Source organism: Alternaria novae-zelandiae (genome assembly GCF_023758075.1).
Source record: "Alternaria novae-zelandiae strain BMP 2774 chromosome Unknown scaffold_1, whole genome shotgun sequence".
Classification (NCBI taxonomy): domain Eukaryota; kingdom Fungi; phylum Ascomycota; class Dothideomycetes; order Pleosporales; family Pleosporaceae; genus Alternaria; species Alternaria novae-zelandiae.
Window position 1 is genome coordinate 1,208,873 of NW_026056961.1, and position 25,485 is coordinate 1,234,357.

General features: G+C 52.9%; 7 protein-coding genes across 7 annotated transcripts; 4 read left to right on the forward strand and 3 right to left on the reverse strand.

Annotated features, from left to right (window-relative positions):
• Nucleotides 1–1,521: 1,521 nt before the first annotated feature.
• J4E88_000368 (uncharacterized protein) lies at nt 1,522–2,702 on the reverse strand (the record flags this gene model as incomplete). The annotated part of the gene is made up of 3 exons (XM_049394047.1): nt 1,522–2,057; nt 2,110–2,430; nt 2,483–2,702. 3 exons carry the CDS (start codon nt 2,700–2,702, stop codon nt 1,522–1,524), a joined length of 1,077 nt encoding a protein of 358 aa, XP_049259876.1.
• Nucleotides 2,703–4,140: 1,438 nt separating this feature from the next.
• Nucleotides 4,141–6,048, forward strand: J4E88_000369 (uncharacterized protein; the record flags this gene model as incomplete). Its single annotated transcript, XM_049394048.1, has 6 exons — nt 4,141–4,383; nt 4,434–4,539; nt 4,594–4,628; nt 4,681–4,751; nt 4,811–5,098; nt 5,151–6,048. The coding sequence occupies 6 exons, from the start codon at nt 4,141–4,143 to the stop codon at nt 6,046–6,048; spliced, it is 1,641 nt and encodes a 546-aa protein (XP_049259877.1).
• A 122-nt stretch (nt 6,049–6,170) lies between these two features.
• Nucleotides 6,171–7,035, forward strand: J4E88_000370 (uncharacterized protein; the record flags this gene model as incomplete). Its single annotated transcript, XM_049394049.1, has 3 exons — nt 6,171–6,177; nt 6,264–6,692; nt 6,788–7,035. 3 exons carry the CDS (start codon nt 6,171–6,173, stop codon nt 7,033–7,035), a joined length of 684 nt encoding a protein of 227 aa, XP_049259878.1.
• Nucleotides 7,036–7,568: 533 nt separating this feature from the next.
• Nucleotides 7,569–10,029, reverse strand: J4E88_000371 (uncharacterized protein; the record flags this gene model as incomplete). The annotated part of the gene is made up of 6 exons (XM_049394050.1): nt 7,569–7,866; nt 7,974–8,148; nt 8,198–8,537; nt 8,588–9,460; nt 9,507–9,604; nt 9,654–10,029. The coding sequence occupies 6 exons, from the start codon at nt 10,027–10,029 to the stop codon at nt 7,569–7,571; spliced, it is 2,160 nt and encodes a 719-aa protein (XP_049259879.1).
• A 1,779-nt stretch (nt 10,030–11,808) lies between these two features.
• J4E88_000372 (uncharacterized protein) lies at nt 11,809–14,629 on the reverse strand (the record flags this gene model as incomplete). Its single annotated transcript, XM_049394051.1, has 6 exons — nt 11,809–12,941; nt 13,119–13,389; nt 13,663–14,114; nt 14,161–14,440; nt 14,491–14,555; nt 14,605–14,629. The coding sequence occupies 6 exons, from the start codon at nt 14,627–14,629 to the stop codon at nt 11,809–11,811; spliced, it is 2,226 nt and encodes a 741-aa protein (XP_049259880.1).
• A 1,765-nt stretch (nt 14,630–16,394) lies between these two features.
• Nucleotides 16,395–18,882, forward strand: J4E88_000373 (uncharacterized protein; the record flags this gene model as incomplete). The annotated part of the gene is made up of 3 exons (XM_049394052.1): nt 16,395–17,145; nt 17,191–18,203; nt 18,253–18,882. 3 exons carry the CDS (start codon nt 16,395–16,397, stop codon nt 18,880–18,882), a joined length of 2,394 nt encoding a protein of 797 aa, XP_049259881.1.
• A 3,055-nt stretch (nt 18,883–21,937) lies between these two features.
• J4E88_000374 (uncharacterized protein) lies at nt 21,938–25,144 on the forward strand (the record flags this gene model as incomplete). The annotated part of the gene is made up of 1 exon (XM_049394053.1): nt 21,938–25,144. The coding sequence occupies one exon, from the start codon at nt 21,938–21,940 to the stop codon at nt 25,142–25,144; it is 3,207 nt and encodes a 1,068-aa protein (XP_049259882.1).
• Nucleotides 25,145–25,485: the final 341 nt, after the last annotated feature.

Genomic DNA, 25,485 nt, shown 5'->3' on the forward strand with positions numbered 1-25,485 from the left:
GGCGCTACTGAGATTATGGAAACCACTTTCCCTGACGGTCTACTTCATGGCATGCCGAAGTTCTTCTTTGACATCGCGTTGCTCTGGCTACCTAAGGAGTCCGTATGGAGACGCGAGGGTGAACCTAGTTGGTCGTGGACGGGCTGGAACAACGGAACAATAGACTGCCTGTCTGCTTGGTATCCTTTCTACGCCAGTATCTTTCACGATACCGGCCATGCATCAGAGTGGACCTCCATGGCGACCCTGAGACCTGTGGCAGAGTATCGGATAACGAACGCAGGAGACGGAGTTAATTCGAGGTTCAATGGCTTCTACCGATATCAAGCTCTTCGGGAAAAGCCCGATGATGCGCTACCCACGGGATGGAGTCGCCATTACCACCCAGCCGGCGACTACTTTACGAGTACTGCTTCTCCGCGACGTACTACGTATCCCTACCCACTTCCTACCGCCGATCCGGCTGAGCGACGTGTACACGCGCTATCCTCCCCCGTTCTTCACTGCCTCGCTCCATCTGCACGTCTGGCCTTTGGGCATATGGTAATTTGCGACAAAACACATCGCAAGCTGATTAACTTATGCATTGAGGGGGAGACAGTCGGTAATCTTGCTTTAATGTGCGATGCTATCGACCATCAGCCTCAGTATGGCAGTGTTTGTGAACTTGTCGCCATCTCTGGAGCCGAGACCTCTCGACCAGCACACGTGGCCGACCGTGGATGGCCAGTCATGTCTTTCGAGAAGAAACAAGAGCTCCTTTACTGGATGTTTACAAAAAATGATTTTCGGAAAGCATCGTTCTACAATGTCATGTGGATTAAACGGGTTGAGAATGTCGCCGAAAGACGAGGGTTAGGTGTTGTGCTGAAAGAATCTTGGGACGCATTACGACCCGAGATCAAAGAGTTCAATTTGGGCTGAGCCTCGTCATGATATCGAACAGGTACTTATCTATTTGAGCTACTTTTCAATACTGTGTCATGTTCCACAGGCCTCCAAGTTTATACCACTCCTTCCTCAGTCCTCACCAAAGTGCGAAGGACTAATGAAAAAGCTATCAAAAATTATGCCAGCGACCGCCCACAAAGAGCCATCAGACAAGACCAGTCCCGCAATGGTGCCATGCAGCTGATCTAAGCCGGTCCATGCGAATGCGTGTGCTCGCCGACCCTGACTTGTAAGTATGGAGAACAAAAGTATGGAAGCGATGCGGGCTTATATAGACAATGGGTTCAGAAGATAGACAGGTTTAGTGGGAAGGCAGCAAGAGTCAGGTGATATCACGTGAACGAATGTGAGAAAAACGATGGCGACACTAGATCGATAGCGTATCTTGAGTTGTAGGGCCGTTCGATAGTGTAGGCAGAAGCTGACATGCATGTGCACGTGATCGTAGCAGCCTACGAGGCTATCTCGTAGACTTCTTCACCCAACTTCTCATTGATTTAGTTATACCTCGACTCATGCCTTTTGACCAAATACAACATTTAAGTGTTCTAGACCTGCACGTATCACACACTACTGTCCCTCCGCCAGCCTCAAGGCTTCCATCATACTCGTACTTTGTGGATCCAGATATGGTCGCTCACCCAAGCTGACCACTCTATACCCCTTCCTCGGGCCTTGGCCATCGGTATCGTACGTCGCTGTATGAAGTACGCTTCTGTTATCCCATATGGCCACGTCATTTGGGTTCTGCCATCTATGTCTAATCTGCAGATCGTGGTTCTCGGTGATGAGCTGCAAGAACCAGGCTTTAGTTCGCTCTGATTCCTCTGAGCTCAGCTCATTGATACGCTGGACGTGGTGGCCAACGCTGTAGAGTGACTTCCATCCCGTGACGGGGTTCGTGCGGATGCATGGGTGGACAGCGGTCAGAGAGTCTCCGGTGTTCTCCGGTGCACCTCGTGCAGCCGTGTAAACGGGGAAGTTGTTTTCTTTGGCCGCGCGGTTGAAGTCTGGTTGGGCGTATGTTGCGGTGAGAGATTCAAAAAACTTCTGATACGGTTTCGAGAGGCGGTCGTAAAGGTCGTACCCTGATGCCCACAGAGTGTCTAAAACAACTTCAGCCATGTCACTGTGAGTATGGCTACTTCTCGCACTCACCTCCACCTGACTTTGGTAGCTGCGTCATTCTCAAGATTGCATAGTCGCTTGGTACCGGCTCGAAAGTGATATCGCTGTGCCAGCCATGCTTGCCAGTCTGTGACCGCTCCTTGAAGAGTTGCTTCGCCAAATCCGAGCTAATGACACTGATCTCATTGTCGTTGCCTCCAAGACGGTTTCCCGCGTTTCTAACAGGATGAATGTGCAGTTTGGATGTTTCTGGTTTGCCAGAAAGCTCGCCGAGGCGTTGGGCCAACTCTTTTTGAAGTTCATCATCCAAATCATCCTGCTTGCGGAAGTAGACAACACCGCGCTGAGAAACTTTCCAAAATGTTATTGTTCAGTCATTGGGAAAACGTTGAGGGTGGCTTACTTGTGATTGCCAGGTCGCGTATCAAATCGTCGGAGTTTGGCGCGCGCAACCATTCCTTCAGACTTACATCCACAAATTCGCGGCCGATGACTGGTGTAACGTCGAAAGACTCAAAGGCATCCAGAACGCCTTTGGTCTTTAGAGGCTCGCGAGGATATCCAGGCTGCGTCTTGATGCCTATATCCTCAATGGTAGTGGTGGTCAAGGTGTTCGTAGCCATGATCAACGATGCTGATTTGCACTGCTACAGGGTGTTTCGCATTCCGACAGAGCGATACCACACTTATCTCCTACTCTTGTTCGCCACACCAACTGAACCTAGGCGCATATGCATCGAGGGAATGATGAACAGTAACTTCTCGGCTTGTGCATTGGCATCGTAGCATCATCGCATGGATGCTATGGTGCAATCATTCTCGGCACACTTATGATAGTGGCGGTAGTCGCTTCCTGCAACCACAGTCTTCCATGATGCGCGATATCGACGAGGTGTTGCGGGGTTGAGGCTACGACATGTGGGGGTGGGATGGCGTGCTGCTTGGCAGAGTCCCATTCACAGCTGGCAATGGCATCGATCCGGAAATAACGCGTCGCGACCTTTCCGCGCATGCAACGGCGGGTGTAGTGTTAGTATGGTAGAGAGATGCTTCGTCGTTCTTGCCTTCCTACCTGTAGGGGGAGTGAGCACACTAGTCCCCGATTAGTTTGGACCGAACGCGACGCGACCGCGACTTCCCAGCCCCTTGCTCTTTCGAGCTGCATCATTCACGATAACATCGCTGGCATGTGCACCGGAACCTTCAACCGTCTCAATAAAGACATCACTACGCTTACAAGGTACTCAGATTGCTAAGTGCAGATTTCGCGTAGGCTATTCCGGCAGTGTCTGACGACATCTTCGCCATTCTCGCAACATACCTCGCTACGATGCACCGGCGATCAAAGACGGATCCTCTTCCCAAAACACTGATATCGACCCTTGTATATGACAATCGAAGTACACCAACAGCGTTCATGCCAAGCCCACGGAGCCGAGGGTGGACTTTTCGGAACGAATCTACCAGCATGGATGTCGTATTCTTCCGATGAACGGCTGTTGTATCGATGTATCGATGTCCAGAGACTCCGACTGATCCAAGACGATAGTGGAATATACACTATCGTGCGACTGACCTTTCGCATGCGGTCGATTTGTAGCTGCACTGTCTGTTTCCCTACGCCAAATTGGGATTCACATGTGGCCGCGGAAGGCATTTTGTCGACTCAGATCGCAGGATCCTGGCGGCATTAAAGTGTATCATCAACTGACCTATCAGCATATATCTGTCTGGATATGTATGCACTGTCAATGAAGTTCCTCGCATGCAATCATTGGTATCGAGTTTCTGTCGCATAAACGTCATTCCTTATCTATGGCCTTCGTAACCAAGTCTCTCGGCTTTCAGAGCCTTGTCTAGACGGTAAGGCTCTTCATTTTAGCGCATGTTGTCACATGTACCTGGGGTTGCATCATCTGTCGATACAGTTCCTAGTCATAGACATATCCGGTCCCTTATAACACTCCCTCGGTACATTCGATAATCAGCACCGACCGATTGGTCTAAGCCAGATCAAAACGAATCACGAGAAGAAGTCTACTTTCATCTATCCTTGCAGACATGGCTGCATCTACACCAGTAGAAAAGCAGGCCCCCATCACCGAAACCGCTGACCCAAGGTCGTCACACGGCTCGAAGTCACCACCGCCACATCATGGCTCACACGAAGACCATCCGTTCAGCGACCCGGCAACGGCTCAGCGCTGGCGTCAGATTTACGATGACGCCGAGTACGAAGGACGTCATCGGTTCGACCCGACGTATACATGGGAAGCTGAAGAAGAGAAACGTCTAGTCAAAAAGGTGAGTAACTGAAGTCATGCCACTGATCAGGGCTGACGCTCTCGGTGTAGCTGGACTGGCGTATAGCTCTCTGGGCATGGATCATGTTCATATCGATGGAATTGAATCGAAGAAATATCAATCGAGCGATCTCAGACAATTTGCTGAAAGACCTAGGTGTGTATCAACTAAATGAGGGACACAATATGGTAGATATCTGACTTGGCGCAGGAATGAATACAAACGACTTCAACTATGGTCAGACTGTAAGCTTGGTTCAGTTCGTTACTCTCAAAGCTCTCGTTGACGCAAAGCTAGATCTTTCTTGGTTCATTCCTCTTTGCCGAGCTTCCAAGCGGTCTGATTAGCAAGAAGCTTGGTGCTGATCGGTAAGTTCATCTTGCCTACCTACCGTCTCGTCAGGCTTCAAGTACTAACCTTGTGACAGATGGATCCCAACCATTATCTGCATATGGTCCATTGTCAGCGCCTCGCAATGCGCCATGAAGACCAAAGCCCACTACTTCGCCATCCGGTGCATCCTTGGTCTACTCATGGGCGGCTTCATCCCAGATATCGTCCTCTGGTTGACATACTTCTACAAATCCAATGAACTTCCACACCGGCTAGCGTGGTTCTGGACTGCGCTGAGTACTTGCAATATTGTCGGTTCGCTGCTTGCAGCGGGTATATTGCAGATGCGAGGGCTTCATGGCTGGGGAGGCTGGCAGTATCTGTAAGCTTCCAATACCATCTGGTTCAACTTGCACCATTCCTAACACAGACAGGTTCTTAATCGAAGGTATCATGACTCTAGCCATCGGCATCCTCTCATTCGGCCTCATGCCTCCCGGCGCCTGCCAAACGCAACACTGGTTTCGCGGCAAAAACGGCTGGTTCACCCCTCACGAAGAGTACATCCTCGTAAACCGCGTCCTCCGCGACGATCCCTCAAAAGGCGACATGAACAACCGCCAAGCAGTTGGCCTCCCGCTCCTCTGGAAAGCAGCGTGCGACTGGGAACAATGGCCCCTCTACATTATCGGCCTGACTGCTTACGTCCCACCTAACCCGCCGCAGAACTACCTCTCGTATATCTTGCGCCAACTCGGCTTCTCCGTCTTCGAAGCCAACCTGCTCGCCATACCCAGCCAGTTTCTCTACGCTATCCAACTCCTCGCCGTGACCTGGTTATCCGAGAAGTTCAAGGAACGCTCCATGATATCCAGTCTATCGAACATATGGATCTTCCCCTGGCTCGTCGCTCTTGTCGTACTGCCCGCAGACGCAAATCCCTGGGTCAGGTACGCGCTCCTCACAGGCCTGCTGTCTTATCCGTACTGCCACGCCATCCTCGTGAGTTGGAACGCGAAGAACTCGAATTCCGTCCGTACACGCGCCGTCTCTGCGGCTTTCTACAACATGTTTGTGCAGTCCGGCAATATCATTGCTACTAATATCTATCGCGATGACGATCAGCCGTTGTATCGCAGGGGCAATAGGATATTGCTTGGTATCTGTTTGTATAACGTTTTCTTGTTCTATGCTGTAAAGGCATTCTACATTTGGAGAAATCGTGTAAGAGATGGGCAATGGAAAGCTATGACCAAGGAAGAGCAGGAGGATTATGTTTTCAACACGAAGGATGAGGGGATGAAGAGGCTGGACTTCAGGTTTTCCCACTGATGAGAAAGCGCATGGATTGATGTTGATACCAGCGCCTGGTTCCGTTCACTCAGCGTCCATGGCTTTCCCGTTATCTTTGCGCCTTGGTCACGATGAGTTGCGATTGGTTGATGGCTTATAACATGACCGGTGCAAACGGCCACCGATAGCAAACAAATCTGACGGAAATTACTAAGGTTCAGTCTACATAGGCCTTCCTGGGTGACCGCGTACAGACCGCCAGTGTGGATCTTCTCGGCTTGGCGCAAACACTTTACTCATGAGCATAATAAATGTCTTCGTGACCGAGTCCGCCGACACTCCTACACCTCACATTTCCGATTCTAAATCTAAGATGTCTTTCTCTTCTACACCCAGCATTGGTAGCGCCTTCCAAGATATCTACAATAGCCCTCACTACTCTGGTGTCGGCAGTGGCAGTGGCAGTGGCAGCGGTAACCAGAGCGGTAACCACAGCGGTGACCAGAGCACGAACTACCACCCGCCTCAGTTCCCTGCTCCAGCCGTGACAACTATCAACACTTCGGTCGCTCCGAGTGTAAGGCAGCGTCTCATCGAACTCCTTCATCCGTTCCGGGGCGACTTCATCAACTTCGTCGCTACTGAAGCCAGAGTTCATGAAAGGAAGGTCCTCACTCTCGCCGGTAAGTGTATTTCATGACCCTCTCTCACCTGAATCAATTTTTTCCCTGCCTGAATGCAAACATTTCTTACTACAAATGACTAATAATTCTATCAGGGAACCTCGCTGCGATCATCCACCACAAGGAGGCTCAATACGGCGAAGAGATCAATGCGAACCATGTCCACGTCTTGAGTCGCAATATGCAAGCCCTCAACGGTCAGGCGTGTATCAGTATCATCGTTCAGGCAGGTGGCGTGGCACATAAGGTCGTCAGTGTTGAGGTTGAGAACAGAGACACTGCCATTGATGCGCTCACCACCAAGGTGGATAACATGATCGGAATTTTGTTCTTGGGAGCTTAGGCAGCGGATAGGGCAAGAGTGGTGATAGAGGATATAACAGGAAGCGACGTTGGCTTATACAGACGATGAGCTGGGGGAATAGGTAGACTCAGTGAAAAGGCAGCAGGGAAAATTTACTTGCTTAAGTCACCACTGTACAAAATTTGCTTTTCACGGTTTCATTCGTTCGCGAGGGCCTTACAATCGCACGCTGTACCCGGTGTACGACGTGGGTCTGAAGGATAACATTCCGTACTTGACGCTGTACCTAGGGTATAGCTTTGGTTTGAAGAGTACAATAGAGCTCAAGTATGGTAGAAATGACTTCCTTGTCTCCCCTGAAAGCGACGTTCCAGCTTCTCCACTCCTTTGAGCAGGTGATGCGCCCTTGTCATCTCCTTCCGTCTATCTTCGTATGCGGAGTACCCTGTCACCACACCTCTAAGGTTACCTTTGGCGATGTGAAGGCGTTTCTCTTGAGCCCTTATGAGGCAGTATCTGAACTCAAAAGCCTCTTTTGCCGACGGCCACGGCTCTGGGTGGAGTTCGCGGTTCTACCGTCGTTCAGCGAGCCACTTGTCTGCCTCTGCCCAGACCTGCTTTGTCGCGTCTGGCACAGTAGAGTTATTCGCGGACTTGACACCGGCACATATGGCGTCCCATAGTGAGAATGCGGACTTGAGATCGCCAGCGAGGTTAAGTGATTGCGGGAAGTAGCGTTCTGATGCGGTTTGAATAACACGTGACTTGGTCGTTGGGGAGGTCGGATCGGCATCGCCAGTGAGAAGCTCATCGAGGTACGATTTGGCTGCTATGCTAAGCGCACAGTTGTTGGGCAGAAGGAATGGAAGCCTAGAGAGCGTTAGTTTATCAGACTCGGGTCATTGTGATTCGGGACGACTAACTTCATCGCGATGGCTGGTATATCAGCATGTCTAGTGCAGCAACCAGTACAGAACATTTGTGTAGCGGCCACCTCGATGATATCTCGAAGCGACTGACGGACTTTGTTGATGATGGAGTTGTAACCGAGCAAATGTTGGCTGAGAGGTCCGGTGAAACCGATCGGACGGTGGTGTAAAGTACCTAAGCCAGCAACACGAGACACTAGCATATTGTACTCCTTGTCGTTCGCTAGGTGGCTGTCAGCTATGCAGGACTTGGTCAAGGGCTTCCCACTTACTGCTACCACGCATTGGTGCGCCGTTGTACATAGAGAACATATCGATGTCGGAGTTCAAGAGGCCCAGCCGTATCAGTTCGACTGCGATCACTGCAGCCTCTTCGTGCTCTGGCTTGCCCTTTAGGCCAGCGATGATAGAAACAAGAACTTTACCCCATTGTGTCAGATTATGGCTCTTGGGGTCGATGTACTCTCGTAGAGCGAGGAAGCGCCATATCGAGTTGTACAGTATCTCGGAAGTGGAAGAAAGAGGATTCTTAGGATCTTTCTTGGCGACCGATTTGGTAACGAAGTCAGAGTTTTGCAGTGATAAGATGGCTGCACCGAGAGTCCCGCAATCCTGTCAGAGCGTTAGTATTGACCCGTCAATTCGGTTGCGGCTTTGCTGACCTTGTACTGTCCGACAACATCCCTGAATGTAGCTTCCTTCACATTCCAGGTGTCAACGAGCGAAGGAGCTATGGCTTCTGATGGCTTCTCGACAGGGATGGTTGTGGATGTGCGTTTCCCATTGGGTTCGACAGGAGAATACCAATGCGTCTGATGCAGAGACTGGTGCCGATACCAATTATGTAAAGTACTAGACAAAAGGTTGACAGCGGGTGTTCGAAGTGGGATCAGCTTAGAGCTGACGAGGTCCCTGTATTCTGGAGACAGGCCACCATCCATGGGAGGGACTTCGAATACCTCGCAGGTAGTGCGCCACTGGATGATGTGCGGGCTGATGAGACCTTTCGACATGTAGTGGAGGATCTCGTCTGGAAGCCTTTGACCCAGATACTGACCTGCATCGTTAGGCATCGAGCCAGAGTTCTGAGGCTCGACCTTCCCTTCCTCGGTGTAGACTGGGTGATTTTTGACGGCCAGGCGTGCTTTCTGGTATCGAGTGACGTATTCCTTACCCGCGGGGGGGACATCGTTGTTGTTGACAACCACAGAGTATCCAGACTGACCGCTGTTCATGATGGTCTTAATAGCACTGTGCGGCTTGATCAGGTCTGCCCTGTTAGGCGCGTCGAGGATCGGGTGGGTCGGGAGGAACGGCGTGCCGGCGAGTATGCAGGTGTCGAGGAAGATATCATCTGAGATGTTGGGAGCGTTGACAAACTTCGAAAGGTCGGCTATGCATTTCTCTCGGCGGACGAAGCTGAAATGTCGGGCCTCGAAGTCCCAAGCTGTTATGATTTTGGAGCATTCGAAGATGAGGATATCTGACGAGCCGTAGACGGCGTGGACGTATTCGTGTTTCTCGAGATATGCCAACTGTCCATAATTAGTCACTGCGAACAGAAACTCCGGATATGCTTGCCTGAGCCCAGGCGCTGTATGGCGCGACGGTCCAACGAATGTTGCGCTCGGTCAGGGTTGACTGTAGGGCGCGGAAGAGGTCCTCAGGCGTGACGTATGCTGGGCAGAGTCAGCACGATACACAGTCGCATCTTGGCGGTGGCCATACTTGACTGTCCGAACTTAGCGACAGAGGCTTCCGCCTCGTGACTGTCGTACAGAGTCCACGCATTGATGTTTACCGATGCCTCGGTCTCCTTTTGTCTGAAAGGATCATCGTGTTTTGTAATGTCCAGCCCGCTGAAGACGAAGACGGGTTCGATGTCGAAGCTGCGGAATTGGGCCAGATCGTCCTCAATGTGTTGTGTCAGGGCCAGCGGAAGGCCTCCCAGCGCAGGCACAAGCGGCTCCTTTGCGCGCGGGTGATTGAGGATCCGCTGGTTCAGATATTCGGCTGCTTCGATGCCTACGCGGCAACCGCGCAATTGTTCGAGCTCGCCCGTTTCGCCCAGTGTGGCCGTCCATTGTACGAAGTCGCGGATCATGGTGCCAGTCGCGTGGTGGGGCTGTTTGAAAGTAATGGGAACGAGGGATTGATAATGAACGGAGACGATGGCAGTAAAGTCTCGAGTAATACTAAGAGATTCGCCTGGCGTGATTACTGTATGTAGCGACGACGTGTGGTAAAGTTGTAGAGGGTTGCGGGGGTGTGGACAGTAAATTGGAAGCTCCGATGCAGCTCCACGCCTTGGCAACTACACGATCCCTGATCAGCCGGGCGCTAGCTCAGGTACAGCGTCTAGCCGTACGAGGGAACGCAATCGCGCCGAGTAGAGGGATGAATGACGGGTAGGCGCAGAATTGAGGGTGATCTGCTTCCGTAAAAACGCCCCAATTTGAACGTGGCTTCTCTGTTGCTTTCTTAGTGCCTAATCGCGTCTCACGTCTCACCTCTGCCCCTCACCTAGCGTTACTCCAGGCTTTCACGCGTCACATCTCACTCTCTCTCCAAATGGCTAGTTCAGGACACCACTCGGAAGCCATACCGGTTATTGATATCTCAAGCCCCTCCGAAGACGTCGCTCGGCAAGTGCTGGACGCGGCTTCCACACATGGCTTCCTCTACATTAAGAACGATGGTGTGACCATCCCACCCCAGGACATCGATGGCATGTTCAAGTTGGTATGATGTGTCGATTGTCCGAAACTAAACTTGTTGATTGATGAAAATAGTCTAAGGAGTTTTTCGCCGCTCCCAAAGAGCAAAAGTCGGAATACGCAATCCACTCTGAGAAAGCAGGGGGCATAAACCGCGGGTGGGTACAGATGCAAGGCGAATCTCTGGATCCTGAAGGCCAAAAGGTGATTATCAACATAACAAGTGATGAGACGACCTGCTGACGAAACGAATAATAGCAAGGTGATCCAAAAGAAGCCTTCAACATCGGACCCCCAAACCCAACCCTCCAACCCCTCCCATCACCTCTACAGGAATCCTCCAAGTTGATTGCCCGCTTTCAACATTCTTGCCACACCCTCTGCAACCAAATTCTCTCTCTCCTCAACACCGCCCTCCAAATTCCCGACCCCAAGTACTTCAGCACGCGACACGACCAATCTCTCGGCCCTTCTGGCACCATCTTCCGCATGCTCTACTACCCATCTACGATCTCCCAAGGAAAAGACTCCAAGCAAGGTGAAACCAGTATCCGTGCAGGTGCACACTCGGACTACGGTAGTCTAACCCTCTTGTTCCGTCTGCCAGGCCAGCCTGGCCTTGAACTGTCTACGCCTTCAGGTTGGAAGGCAGTGCCGGTGAGCCCATCGCCATCGTCATCACCTCCAATCCTGGTCAACATAGGAGATTTGCTGTGTTATTGGACTAATGGTATGCTGAAATCTACAGTCCACCGGGTTACATTTGAGGGCGGGCAGGAACGATACAGTATGGCGTACTTCTGCCACCCGCTAGATGAAGCAAGGTTGGACGCCGTACCCAGTCCCGTGATTGAGCAGTTTGGTAACAAGGGGGAGGAAGAACTAAGGAGTCAAAGAAAGAGATTGGGGTTGAGAGAAGACGGGCTCGGAGAAGAAGTGATAACAGCCAAAGGGCATTTGGAGAGACGACTGAAGGTGACATACGGGATATGATGAAATCAGATTTAACTGACAAAAGGTATTACTATCAAACGCCTGCGCTATGCTCCATTGTTACTTCAAATAACACCTCGCTATGCTTTGCGCCATCCCATGCAGACAAATCCAAGATAACTTCCTCACACATACACCACTTACATTATGACTGTACAGGATGAGGGTCTTCTTCACCCTCGCCTCTTCCTACCCGACCTTCCCGTAGTATTCCCTCCAACGTCTTTCACGACGCCAATTCCTTCAACTGCCACGCTCTTCTCCTGCATAGTCCCACCCAGCTTCTTGATCATCTGCTCCCTCGCTTTCGCAGCACCAGGAGAATCCCAACCTAGCTCCTGGCTAGGCTGGTATTCCTCCACCAGCACCGTGTTCTCCTCTTCTTCCTCTTCTCCAGCCAGAATGTTCCCGGAGCTATCACCCGCTGACGCGTTCGACCGCGTGGACGTTGCGCGACCAAGCTGCCGCCTCTTCCGCGTCTTGCCAGGTGCCTGATCGACGGACGTTGGCAAGGTCTTGCGGTTTGCGCGCATCTGAGCTAAGATTGAAGAGTAATCCTTTTCTTCTTCCGGTCCTTTTGCCTTTATTGTTTCCTTTTCTTTTGGTGCTTCCTGTGGTACCGGCTCGGTATCCGCCGGGATCACGGAGTCGGGTTCAGGAACAGGAACGACCGGATCTGGGATCTGACCAGCCTTGGACTTGCGGGGTGCCGGGGCTATGAGAGACTCGGCCGATGAACTCCTGGGTCGTGGGAACGATTTTGAGGCATGCGGAGACGTTGATGGGCGGCGCGGGGAGTTGGCGCTGGTTTCTTGGAGGGGGTGGGAACCTGCGCCATCCAATCCAGGTATGACAGACTCATCGTCATCGTAATTTAGGCCGTTAGTATCATTGTTGGAAGTATCCGCCTCATCTGTAGTTGATGCAGGCGTTGCATCTGATGGTGCAGTGAGAGCAAGAGCACCACGCTGCTGTGGGTGCAGAGACGTTTTCACGGCATTGGTAGGCTGTTGCTTTTTCTGACGAAGCTCAAGGCTCTCTTCCGTGGACAACAGTGCAGTGGGCACATCATCCTGTGGTTGAGGCCTCTGTTTAGGTTTCTGTGGCTGAGGCGGCGCTGGCTTGTTCAATTGATACTCGGCATACGACTGTAGCCGACCACTACGCAGACAATCCCAAAGCCATGTGGCATGAACAGCGGGTATCCGTTTGTCCGTGGCGAATTTGAGTTTCGGTGTGTTTATGGTAGGAGGGTTGCAGATCACAACCGAGGTCTTCGCCGATAGCTGTTCATCGTACGAGGCACCTGTCAAAATTGTCAGACGATTTCAATGGAGGCGGAGCTGATCCCGTACCCATAAGCGTGACAACTTTGGTCACATGCAGTAACTCGATGCCGGAAAAGCCCGTAGAGTTGATGGTGAGTCCAGAGAACCCTGGCTACGTCAGCGACCAATAAATCAACCGTGGAGCACGAGCTTACCACTGATACTAAGCTTCTCGAATGGTCGACTTAACACATCGACCGATGGATCTACTAGACGTTTGCCATACAGGCAGCGTTCGACCCACCAATTAGTGGCCAGGTTCATGTGTTCTCCGGCACGCCCCGGAAGTGCCGCCGAATCGACCTCGACGTCATGTGGTATTACGAAGTAGCCTCGTCTTAGATCGTCGGATTGCGCATTGTTGAGATCGGTCGCATGGATTACGTGCGCGCCGTTGCTCTCGAGGTGTTGGCGCAAAATGCTTGTCTAGCGGGAACGTCAGCTAGGGCTAGAATGTAAGATGGTATGACAAACCTTCTCTGCATCAAAGCCATGCGTGCAAACGAGTCGTCCTTGAAAGATGCCATCATGTTGGGACACATGGTTCGTATGTGGTGGCAATGATGGTTCATGACTGTCTGCATTGTCATCAAGGTGCGCCTCGATAAGCGAATCATTCTCATGGACGGATGCATGTCTGTGAGGGGACGCTGGGGTATGTGTGCGAGTGCTTGTCCGCGTACTATCTGGCTTAGTAACGATTTCCTCTGTCCATTCATCCTCATCAATCGGTCGTTCGAAACTGGGCGCTGTGATGCCCGCCCAAAAGGCATCACTTTGGCTGCCCACCTTGGTGCTTGCCGAGCGACGTAGCTTCCTGCGAAAAGGATTCAGGGCCTGGCTCGGCTCTGCATCTCGCGTGCGTTTGCCTATGGCGGGCGACGCGGGCAGTTTGCGATCCCAAGCACCCTGGCCTCGTTCTTCGACAGGCATGGTGGGGTTGTAGAGGGCTTCGTCCAGCACCATGCCTCTCTCCAGACTTTGTTCAAGCCACTCCAGCGACACGATCTTCATCCTCCAGTTCAGGGCGTGTTCGTACTTCTTGCCCGATGGCGCCGCTGCGATGAGGTGGGTGACGGACTTGGTGAGGTCGCCGTGGTACTCGGCTCCGTTGGCGTCCACTGACTCCTGAATGGTCTTGCGTTGATCGGCTGTAGTAGTCAGTATCGTCGTATGCACTTAGAACTCGCGACGTACGGTTGTCGAAGCCGGTAAGGCATATCTTCAGCCCAGCGAGGGTCGGCATGCGGTACTCCTTTTCCAGCGCGGCCATGTCCAGGTCGTCATCGCCAGTCATCCACACCTCCCTCAAGGCTTCGAGCCATTCCGGGGAGAGGACCTTGACGTCCTCGCGAGACTTGGCGACATAGCGGTATTTGGCGCTGTCGGTGCTGCCGACGATGAGGTGGGTTACGTCTGATGTGAGGTCGAGCTTGATGGTCGCGCCCATCTGCGCGCCAATAGCCGCAAGTTTGGCCTATCTGGTCATTAGAGACAGCGAGATATCAGCATCTGGAGTAGACGTACGCGCTGCTCGGGGGCAATAGAGGTGCAGCAGAGGATGGCCCCAGCCAGGGGCAATTGGCCTGCTCCTGCACCATGTGAGCATGTGTATGGCAATAACGATACCCTATGTCCTACCATAGCCTCCGTCATGCGCATCCATCACTTGCAAAGTCGCGGTGTCGTGTGCTTACGCCGAGCGAAGCGCGTCTGAGCTAAGCCCTGCCCTTCGCCAGACGCGTTGCGGGGAAGCCAGCGTGGTCACGTGGTGCCGCCTCACGCTCGCCATTCCTTCCGCACTGCCCGCCCTGCCGTGTCCGCTCCTCAACCCTCCCCCAGATGCGCCGAATCTCGCACATGCCACGAAAAAAAAAAGCTTTCCACCCCACTGCCGAGGATCCACCGCAGCCAGAATGACGACTGCTTCGTTCCTGGCCTCGAACTTGAGGGCGGCTGAGTTGGCAGCCCGCCCTGTTCTTTGCGCCGATCTGCCCACTCACGTTTGCTGTAACTCCAGATTCAGAACCCCAGGCGCTGATCACTACGCGATTGGGCCGTCAGGTTTCTTTTCGGCGATCGTGGGAGGTGACGCCCTGTTTATGTGGTTGTTCTGATGCACCACGGCACAAGATGCCCGGGCATGATCTATCATCTGTTCGATAGTTCCAAAACAAGGAAGACGAACTCTCCGCCCATGCGCTGGCGGAGCATCGCTTGGTCTGTCGCGAGATTGCGCGTTGCCCATGCCCAGCGTGGCTCTGCCATCTTGGAGTCTAAGCGATGCCATATCCTGTCAGCTATCATGGGCGCGTGCTCGCATACATACTGTAATCAGTGCCTGTCGGCGCTTTGCCATCCGTGCGTGCGTAGTGGCAGGATGAAGCATGCCTTGTCGTCGTCGATCAAGGTAACGTGCCGGGTATGCCGTAGTCGGTCGCTAGCCGCCAACGGGTCTAGAAGCAGCCTGAGCAGATGCCCATTGAGATCTGACCCCTGCATCGAGTCTTGCAGACTCTTGGTGCTCAGCATGATGTAATGCATCCGAGCCTCCGTCCGCGCAAGCTACTGCTGCGCTGCCATGCCGCTCCTAGTAACGCCTAGCACGCTCATATACCCGCTGCGGGAATATCCTGCCCTGATGCGCTGCTTGCACGCCCTCACGACCATTCCTTACCCCATCCGGGTACCCACTGATATACCTCTGCTAGAGCAGTAGCAGCCCATCTCAAATTCATCATCCTAGCTGCTGCGACCCCGCCGACCAGCAGCGCTGCACACCGTCCACCGTCCGCGTCATCCGTCTGTTCCCTGCAAACTCGACGCTCGCACTCGACGCCGGTACACTTTCGCCGTCCCTGCACTGCCCTAGTCTGACATGCTCGCGTCCTCGTAACATGCCTGCTCGCTGGCTAGCTGCAACTCACTTCAAAACACCCGCGAGTTCCTGTTATTCGCCGTTGTTGTCCTGGCAAGAAACTCCTCTCCGTCGCCAGCGCAAACCCTCGCTCCAGGGTATTCCCGCACGCTTCCGACGCACCGGCGACTTCACCGCTCCACTACCCTACAGTGGCCTGTCGTGCTGATCGCATTTACACATCATTAACTAGGTAGCCTCACCCACGCCTTTGGATACCCTGTCTCTGCTCGTGAGTCCTTGTCTCATCTCCCCCTTCACCGCGTTCGGGCCCTTTGTCCTAGTAGCGCCCAACCTCAACGTCCCTTCCCAAAGCATCCATATGGAACCTGCTTGGGTTACCGTGGTCAAGAAGCCTTTGTACCCCTCTCATGACTCTGAGGTGTTGCACAAGCCAAATTCTTCTCTGCTTCCTGAATTACACCTCGTATAAGACACAACACGCCGCATGCCTTGTCACCACACCTTGATCCTGTCCTCCACCTCCACTTCAAGTCACTAACGCATCGTCGCTATGCCAGAGTACCACACCGTCTACTCTGAACGTGGCCGATTACGATATCTACCCGACCACTTAGACACCCCCAAGAAAACCTACCGCGGCATCTTTGCTGGCCGCAATCGCAGACCGCACCGCATTCACATCGCACACGTCGGTCCTGATCCGACTTTATTCCGCAGCCAGAGGCGTCAGACGACTAGTCAGTCGTACTTCACAGAAAAGCTGGCGGCCCCACGCGACGGCGCTAAACGTTTCCTACGGTCGTTTATCGACACCCACTTTTCCTCCAAGCCCGAAACTACAGACATACCTACCCCTCAATCGTCGACGACTCCAAATAGCAGCAACCGCAACTCCGTTGCCTCTGTTCCAGAACCACGCACCGCCGACATGCGGTCGCTCACGAGGAACTCTGGCAGCGGCGCAGTAGGCGCTATCGGAGGCACATTGGCTGCAGCAGGCATGCCGAGACCATCAGTCGCCGAGTCACATTGGTCTTCCGGTCGTGCATCTGCAAAGAGCATAATCTCCAATGTCAAGAGCCTGCCAGAAGAGAAGCCAGTGGCTTCAGGTGGTGGCGTCAGTGTGAACGTGCAGCTCACAGAGCCGGTTTTGTTTCTACGGGGCTTCGAGCAAGCCGAGCACGCAGAGCGAAGTACAGCTATGCTCCGTGGAACACTATGCTTAAAGATTTCGAAACCCGCGAAACTGAAGGCTGTGACACTCAAGTTCAGAGGTAAAGCGACGACCAAGTGGCCAGAAGGTACGTTCGTTCATCGTTTTCCTTGTTCAAACTAACAATAATTAGGCATTCCTCCAAAGAAGGTTGAATTCGAAGAGGTTGATACTCTGATGAGCCACACATGGCCATTCTTTAACTCTCAATTCCCCACTGCCGAGAACGGCACTGGTGCAGATCACGTGGAACTTTACAAGGGCTCTAACGGATTGACTGGATCGCCAAACAACTCTTCGCTGAATTTAACGACAAAAGAGGCCAAAAGACTATCGCTACAAGTCAACCAATCGCGAAGCTTCGGTAAGGGCGACACCCCTGGAGGCGGCCCCTCGGTAGCACAGAAGGGTTACAGGACCTTCAACCCCGGAGAGTACATGTACAACTTCGAGCTGCCTTTGGATAGCCACCTTCCCGAGACTATCGATGTCGACCTTGGTTCCGTCAAGTACGAGCTGGAAGCGACTGTAGAACGCGCTGGCGCCTTCCGCACAAACCTCATAGGAACAAAGGAAGTTACCCTGATCCGCGCGCCATCAGAGGGGTCACTAGAGCAGGTCGAGCCTATTGCGATCAGCCGCAGCTGGGAGGACCAATTACACTACGACATCGTCATCTCCGGCAAATCCTTCCCACTCGGCGCTCAGGTTCCTATCGCTTTCAAGCTGACCCCACTGGCGAAAGTGCAATGTCATCGTATCAAAGTGTTTGTCACGGAGAATGTCGAGTACTTCTGTAACAACAAGCGAGTGCATCGAATGGAGCCTGTCCGTAAGGTTCAGCTGTTCGAGAAACGGGCGGACGGACCACCCACCAGTACATTCCCCGGCAGTACGATGCGGATAGTGTCTGGAGGGGGTGTCCCCTATGACCAGCGGGCAGCCGCTTCTCGAGGCGAGGACGTGCAGGTGCAAGATCCCACCAACCTACTGGGTGATCTTGGAGGAGATGCAAACATCGGGCCTACAGAGATGGAGTTCAATGTGCAACTGCCAAGCTGTCACAACCTCAAAGAGAAGGACAAGTCATCCAAGTTGCACTTCGACACCACGTACCAGAACATACAGGTGCACCATTGGATCAAGGTACGTCTAATCTTGGGTTTCATTGTCGTACACACTAACAATCGACTAGCTTGTCATGCGCCTTTCGAAACCGGACGCCACCGACCCGACTAAGAGAAGGCATTTCGAGATCTCGATCGATTCGCCCTTCCATATCCTTTCGTGTCAAGCTACGCAAGCCAACACAGCACTCCCAGCGTACTCGTCGCCCGAACCTGCCCTGAGCGGCAGACGGGTACCCGAGTGCGGATGCCCCAATGCACCATCCCGGCGCAACTCACCGACCAGCTTTGTACCTACATTGAGCTCTTTGGGTCGCTCGAGAGGGAACTCGGACGCCGTACTACCAACACCATCACCAAATCTCACCCGCCCACAAGCAGCACACATCGGCGGGCCGAATGACTCCACGGTGCAAAGACCCATTCACCTCATGCGCGTACCCTCTTTCAACCCACCCGCATTTTCGGAAATAGAACCACCGCCTCCTCTGGAAACCCCACCTCCTCTATACGAAAGCATCGCATCGCCGACGAGTGGTCTGGCCGATTACTTCTCCCGTTTGTCTGATGCATACGACGATTCTGACAGCGACCCCGAGCGCAACGACCGAGCGCGCGTCGAGATCCCCCTGACTCCAGGAGGTCGCACCGCCAGGAGTATGGACGAGCGCCGAACTTGGTTGCCTGTCGGCCATTGAGCATCACCATACTCCCATGACGTCATGTGTTACGTTCTCTTTCAAGTTCATGCATATACATTTTTACTTACATTTACGACGTTTCTCTTCTCGCTTTTAGGCGGTCTGTGCATTCATTATCTGGGAGATATAGGGAATTCCCCCGGTACCACGGTGCATTCGGAAAATTCTGCAGCGCATTTTCGTTACTGTCGCATTGCTCGCTCTCGGGCTGTTTCGCGTGTTTGGGTCAAGGGTTCGCTGGGATGTTCCTTCGCTGGACCAGGCGCTTTGTTGTTTCATGGGCACAAGCTTCATGTTAGATGGGTGGCCCTTAGGTCCCCAACTTCGCGCTTTCACATTTCCCGTAATCATCATATCTAGTCGACCACATAGGTTGTAAATATCACGACGTACATATTATTCCTATCCATGACCATTTACAATGTGCGTCCCTCGGAGCTTGGTTGTCGCGTGCAAGGGGTACTGAAGAAAATCAACTCCGAACGACTATCTCAAAGGGCTGTAACAGATGTACCGTTGCATACGTCCATCAGACTGATGTACAGCGCAATAGACAGAGCCAGGTCGCATGTCTCAAACATAGATCATGCCGACATACAAGATCTATTCTCGTCCTCTTCATAGCTAATCTCGCATACCTTAATTCAGCATTCATCATAGCCATCTACTTGCACAACAACCAACTCACACGTCACGAACATCCATCTCTCACCCGTCATCCAACCGTGTTCCCCGTGCTAAGCGCCCGCGCAACGCCCATCAAGTCAAGCATGGACACATCCATCAAACACGGGCCCTGCCTTGGGTTCCATGTTGCAAGGTCAGCCCGCCTACTTTGTACCAGGCTCACCATCTCTACATCCGCAACTATAATAACTAGGTTGTACCATCTACTCCTTTAACATTTCAGGCACAGCCCTGAAATGCTGCATTCAGGCGCCCGTTGCTTGAGTGACGTATGTGGAGATTGTGGAGTAGACAGTGGGAACAAGGAAAGGGGAATTCTTTTTCGGTGCATCTAGATGCGAAGCGCGTGTTACTGTTGTTGTTGTGATTTTTGCACGTCTGTGAGTTCTTGGCTTTCTCGTATTTGGGTTGCTATCAACGGGGAATTCTGCACGACTACCCAACCTGCAGCCTCATTAATCTGCCCAAGTATGAACTCGCGATACCGCGAGTTCTGTGCGCGGGAGCGCGTTTTTCTGCCGTAGTTTAGGCTCCTGGATAGGGTGACCAGCGTTTGGTGTTCCTGCCGACCATTGTGTAGACGGCAGACTTGCCATGGTGAAACGCGGCTATCGGACCGTTTGGCGAGATCTTGACAGGTTTTGATGGGCAAGGATTGTTGCGGAGTAAAGTAGGTTGTGTGGAAGGAGGTTATGACGTCGATGGTCGTGGTCATGCTGGCTTTGGTGAGTAGATGGTAGATCGGACATTTGCATGGGGAAATCTAAGGGAACGAGATGGTGTTGAGAACTACGGTTTCACCTGCATCCTTGCGTGATCGATCGATTAACGCTGGGGAGTTGAACGTGCTAGATTCGCGTGAACGGGACATTGCTGAGAATATTAATGTTTTGCGCTGCGCTGGGGTTGCATCGCGTGTTGGAGGCTTATTCCCGGGGTTCGTGGTGTTGAGATCGCGACTTCCCTGGCTTGTTCGATCCACTCTACAGACCTTGTCCACGTTCGTGCCTGGTGCCTTGAATGAGCATTTCCGCTGAAACCATGGGGTAGAGTGTGTACAGCTTCTGGGGATGTCCGATGACGTTGTTTCCGTGAGGATGCGAGGCAGTATACAAAAACCCACCTTCCACCCCTCACACACAAGCCATCTTCACCGCGAACTCCAGCGTAAATCTCTGCATAGCGGCTGTTCGTGGGGGCCCATGTGTTCTCACCGGACTACTTAGCGATAGTCAGTGGACTTCTACCGGCCAGGGCTCATGAATCGTATCATCGAGCCAACCATCGTTCACCATGTTTGCTGACTGAAGTTCCGTTGGTCAGCCTAGGTGCAGAGAGAGTGCAGCACCCTGCATGCAAGAGCATCATGTGATAAGCATCGTGCAGGAGTCTTTGTCAGGTGGCCTCGCGCGCATCATCACGACATATGGAAGTGAAGAGGTCCTCCACGGAACCGCAGAGCGAGTGTGTCCAAGGCTGGGCACAGCAGTTGGGGCGGCTCGGAGCACGGCCTATCGGAGCGAAGTGCTCTCCGCCCCCAGCTTTTGGAGAAAGAAGAAGCTGCGATGTTGACTGCTTCTCAACGCTTTTCGCGCTGGACTCGCAATGTAGAATAGTTCTTGAAAGAGCGGCAGTGTTCTCGTATGTTCGGCGAACCTTCGGCATGCAGGATGGAGCAACGGTGTGGCTGTTGAATCTCGGTGGCGTCCGATTAGGCGATGGCTATTCCGTCCTGGAGCCAACCAACGTCATTGCCAAGTACCAAGCGCTTTAGCATAGAAGAAGAGAGATAATCGTATTCTAATCTCTCCCTCTGCCGCTCATTCTCTGTAGAGCTGAAGAGTGCGACAACGACGACGCCTTGCGAGACGCGACTGGAGTGGCTGAATTGAAAACGCGCCTTTGTTTTTGCAATCTGCGCACGAGCATTGAGTGAGTGCTCAACTTTGGTTGCTACCCGACTACCACGCGCACCATCCAAGCTTTCGGATGCAGTTGCCGAGCAGCACTTGAACTCGTAAGCATTCGGCTTGGGTTTTCTTGTTCATCCCACAACATGACTAACTCGTCGCCAACAGACCTTTAACCATAGACCCTCGTTCGCCAAACACGGCTGTGAAGGACCGGCGTCTGGGCGGATCCCCATATACATGCATTCGGTCTCGCTACCATCTTTCTCTTCCTTTGGCCGACTCCCACGACAGCGCGGCCCCAGTGCCAACTTCACCCCTACATAACCCTCTCTCGCCCGCGAGACCCTCGCTCGCCTACCCTCCAACCCATCGAGCGCGTCGAATCGTCTTCGCGCATACACATACACACTTCGTATAAGTCTGAGAGACAGTGAGAGGAACAAACCTTCGCAATGGCGTGGGACCATCTCTCCATCACCAAGCCGCATCTGGTCTACTTGATCCTTGGAGGCTTCACCAGTCTGTTCATGCTGTGTTCTTCCGTGATCAAAGAGCGTCTGTACATTGGTGAAGCCACGGTCGCGACCATCTGTGGTATCATATTCGGCCCACACGCCGCCAACCTGATAGACCCGTCGACTTGGGGCAATGTCGACTTGATCACTCTCGAGTTCTCGCGCATCGTCCTTGTCGTGCAATGTTTCGCCGTCGGTGTCGAGTTGCCTCGCGCGTACATGGAGAAACATTGGAAGTCTATCGTAGCACTACTGCTCCCCGTCATGACCTTTGGCTGGCTAGTGACTAGCCTATTCATCTGGGGCTTGTTCAACTCCCACCTCAACTGGCTTGACAGTCTGTGCATTGCAGCTTGCGTTACCGCCACCGACCCTGTCTTGGCATCGTCCGTCGTTGGTAAAGGCAAGTTCGCCAAGCGAGTACCCAAGCATCTTCGAGACTTGCTGTCCTGTGAATCTGGCTGCAACGATGGCATGGCCTTTCCCTTCGTGTACTTGGCCATTTACTTGCTCCACTACCGGCCAGACGCTAACCAGGTAGCCTTCCACTGGTTCTGCTACACTATCCTTTACGAGTGTGTCTTCGGTGCTTTCTACGGAGTCATGGTCGGATACATTGCTCGTCGCGCGATTCGATGGGCACACGAGAAGGACCTCATCGATCGAGAGAGTTTCCTCGTGTTCTACTTCGTCCTGGCCTTGTTTTGCGCTGGTTCCGGTGCCCTGCTCGGTATGGACGATCTGCTTGTGGGCTTCGCTTGCGGTGTGGGTTTCTCCAACGACGGATGGTTCCTTGAGAAGACAGAAGAATCTCACGTCTCCAACGTTATTGATTTGCTGATCAACTTGGCCTTCTTCGTCTACTTCGGATCCATCATTCCCTGGCAACTGTTCAACGAGCCAAGCATCGGGCTCTCGCCATGGCGTTTGGTGGTGCTTGGTATACTGGTACTTTTCTTCCGCCGTATACCAGTCATGTTGGCACTCAAACCAGTCATTCCCGACATCAAGACCTGGCGCGAAGCTTCTTTCGCTGGTCATTTCGGACCCATTGGTGTCGGCGGTCTGTTCGTTGCAATTCTTGCAAGGGCCGAACTCGAGACCGATACCACGAGCCCGCTGGCCGAATTGCCAAAGCCAGGAGAGGAAGGATCTGACCACTTGAACATCATCGAGATGATATGGCCAATCACATGTTTCTTGGTCATTGTCAGTATCATTGTTCACGGAAGTTCCATCGCCGTCTTCACCCTTGGGAAGCGCATCAACACTTTGACAATTTCCATGTCCTATACTCAGGCCAACGAGAATGGACCCGGCTGGATGGACCGCCTTCCCCGTATTCAATCACGCTCCAGATCCTCCATGGCTCGCCGCCCCTCTGAATCGTCATTGGATGAAAAGTCGGAACTCGCAGCGGTGGGTTTCGGTAATAGCTTCCTGCGCCGTCAAAAGGAAGAAGACAGCAATTCTGTGAAGCCTACGAGCCGAGGAAGGCGTTGGGATGCTGGTCGAGGTCCAGGTGGACCAATTTCGCAGTCAGCTATTGCCCCCAGTAAACGCGACGAAGAGAAGGCGGAAGCGATACCCCCGGAGGAAGACACCGATACATTTGCTGACACGATGGCTATCTCTAGCGACAGTTCGTCAAGCGAGAAAGGAAAGATGAAGAGGCGGATACCAGAGGAAGAGATCTACCAGGAGGGCCATGAAACCGTCTTTGAAGACAAAGAAGGGAACGTTCTCGGCGTAAGAGACAGTCATGGCGAGCACGGCATCGAGAGGCAAAGGCACGATAGTGAGAGGGCACAAGAGCTCATGCGTCAAAAGCATGTTCAGGGTGGCGTGTCACAAGACGAGCACGGCGGTGCCCTTGAAGAAGCACCTAGCCGGATCGAGAACGCTATTGAGCACCCTCACAAAACCTGGCGCAATCGAATGCAAAGCTACACAGGCCATGGTCACAAGGACAAGGCTGCGGAACCTCCAAAGGCGGAGAAATCGGCACAAAAGTCCGGAAAGCACGGCCCCGCTCTTGCTTACCAATATGGTAATACCATTATTGTCGAAGACGAGGATGGTGAGGTCTTAAAGAAGTATGACATACCAGCTGCCCCGAAGAAAGGAAAGGATGGTCGTCCTGCAAACCCTCGCGGCCAGTCCATGGTGGAGACGTCAAGCCGTGCTGTACAGAGTTTGAAGCGGATGGGAACTCACATGGGCGTGCCCGCGGGGCAACAAGCTGGAGCATCCGGCACTCAAGCCGCAAATAACAAAAAGAAGCAGAAGGCAGCGGAATTGGCGGCGAAAGAGCAGGAAGATGACGACCTACTTCGCTTCACCGTGACAGCTGGTGGTCGTCGCATGAGCAAGCTTGAGTTTATTCAGCAAATGTCGCAAATGAACCCCAAAGACAGGGCGAAGTTTGTGCAAGCAAGCGATGTTCCTGAAGCAGTCAAGGATGCCGCTCATCAGGACGCCAAGGATCACACTGCAGAACAGCGCCGTCGGGCAGCTTCAGTGCAAGCGAACGTTCCCCCGGTTGTTGGTGAAGAGGGAGAGGCAGAACTTCACAAGATCGAGTCGCCAGCAGCCAGGGAGGAGGGTCACGCACGTGGCCCCGAAGGGTTGACGCTGGTGGACAGTAACGACGAGCATGTACCATTCCACTCTGTACGCCAGGATCTCGAGGACCGACCTAATGACCAGGGTGGCGAGACCGCGGCACAACGCCGACGTCGCCTAGCTGCAGAGAATATTCCGGCTGAAACTTCAGGCGGTTCCGCTATTCCACCATCACATGAGCCTGAAGAAGGGTTTGAAGGCGAAACAGCAGCGGAGCGAAGGCGTCGTCTGGGCGCTCTCGGTGTCGGCAAAGACGATACTCCCGAGTCTGACTCCGAAGATGAGGAGACTGGTGACCCAATGGAGACTGGCCGTGGTACACACTCACGTGCCGCTGAGCCTAGCCAGAAGACACTCTCACCTACGCCACGTACACCCGGTATTCGCTTCGCGGACCAGCCCAGAGTACCGACAAAGGACGAGCGTGCCGCCGAGGATGCGCGCGTAAAGGAGGAAGACCAGAAGGAGAAGGACGGAAAGAAGAAGAGTGGGCTCAGCAAGCTCATTGGACGAAAATAAGATGTTGACATTATCATATTTCTTTGGATCGAATGTTTAATTGGGGGGTTGATGGATTTGTGCTTGCATAGCGCCGCGGGGGTTTAGATGAGCTGTTCTAGACGACATAAATGAGCCGCGATGTTGATATGGAGTCGACGTAACACATCCGTCTGAGAGACGTAGTATGTCTCGAAATAAAACGCATTTACCCTTGTAATTCCAGGATCAAAAGTCTATTATGAGTGCGTGTGTTGGGATACTATGTTACCAACCCAATGTCGTGCATCTGTGATATGTTTCTCAGTCGAGTTCTCACGCTTCATCACAGTCGCAGTTCAGGATAAATCATCACTAATCAT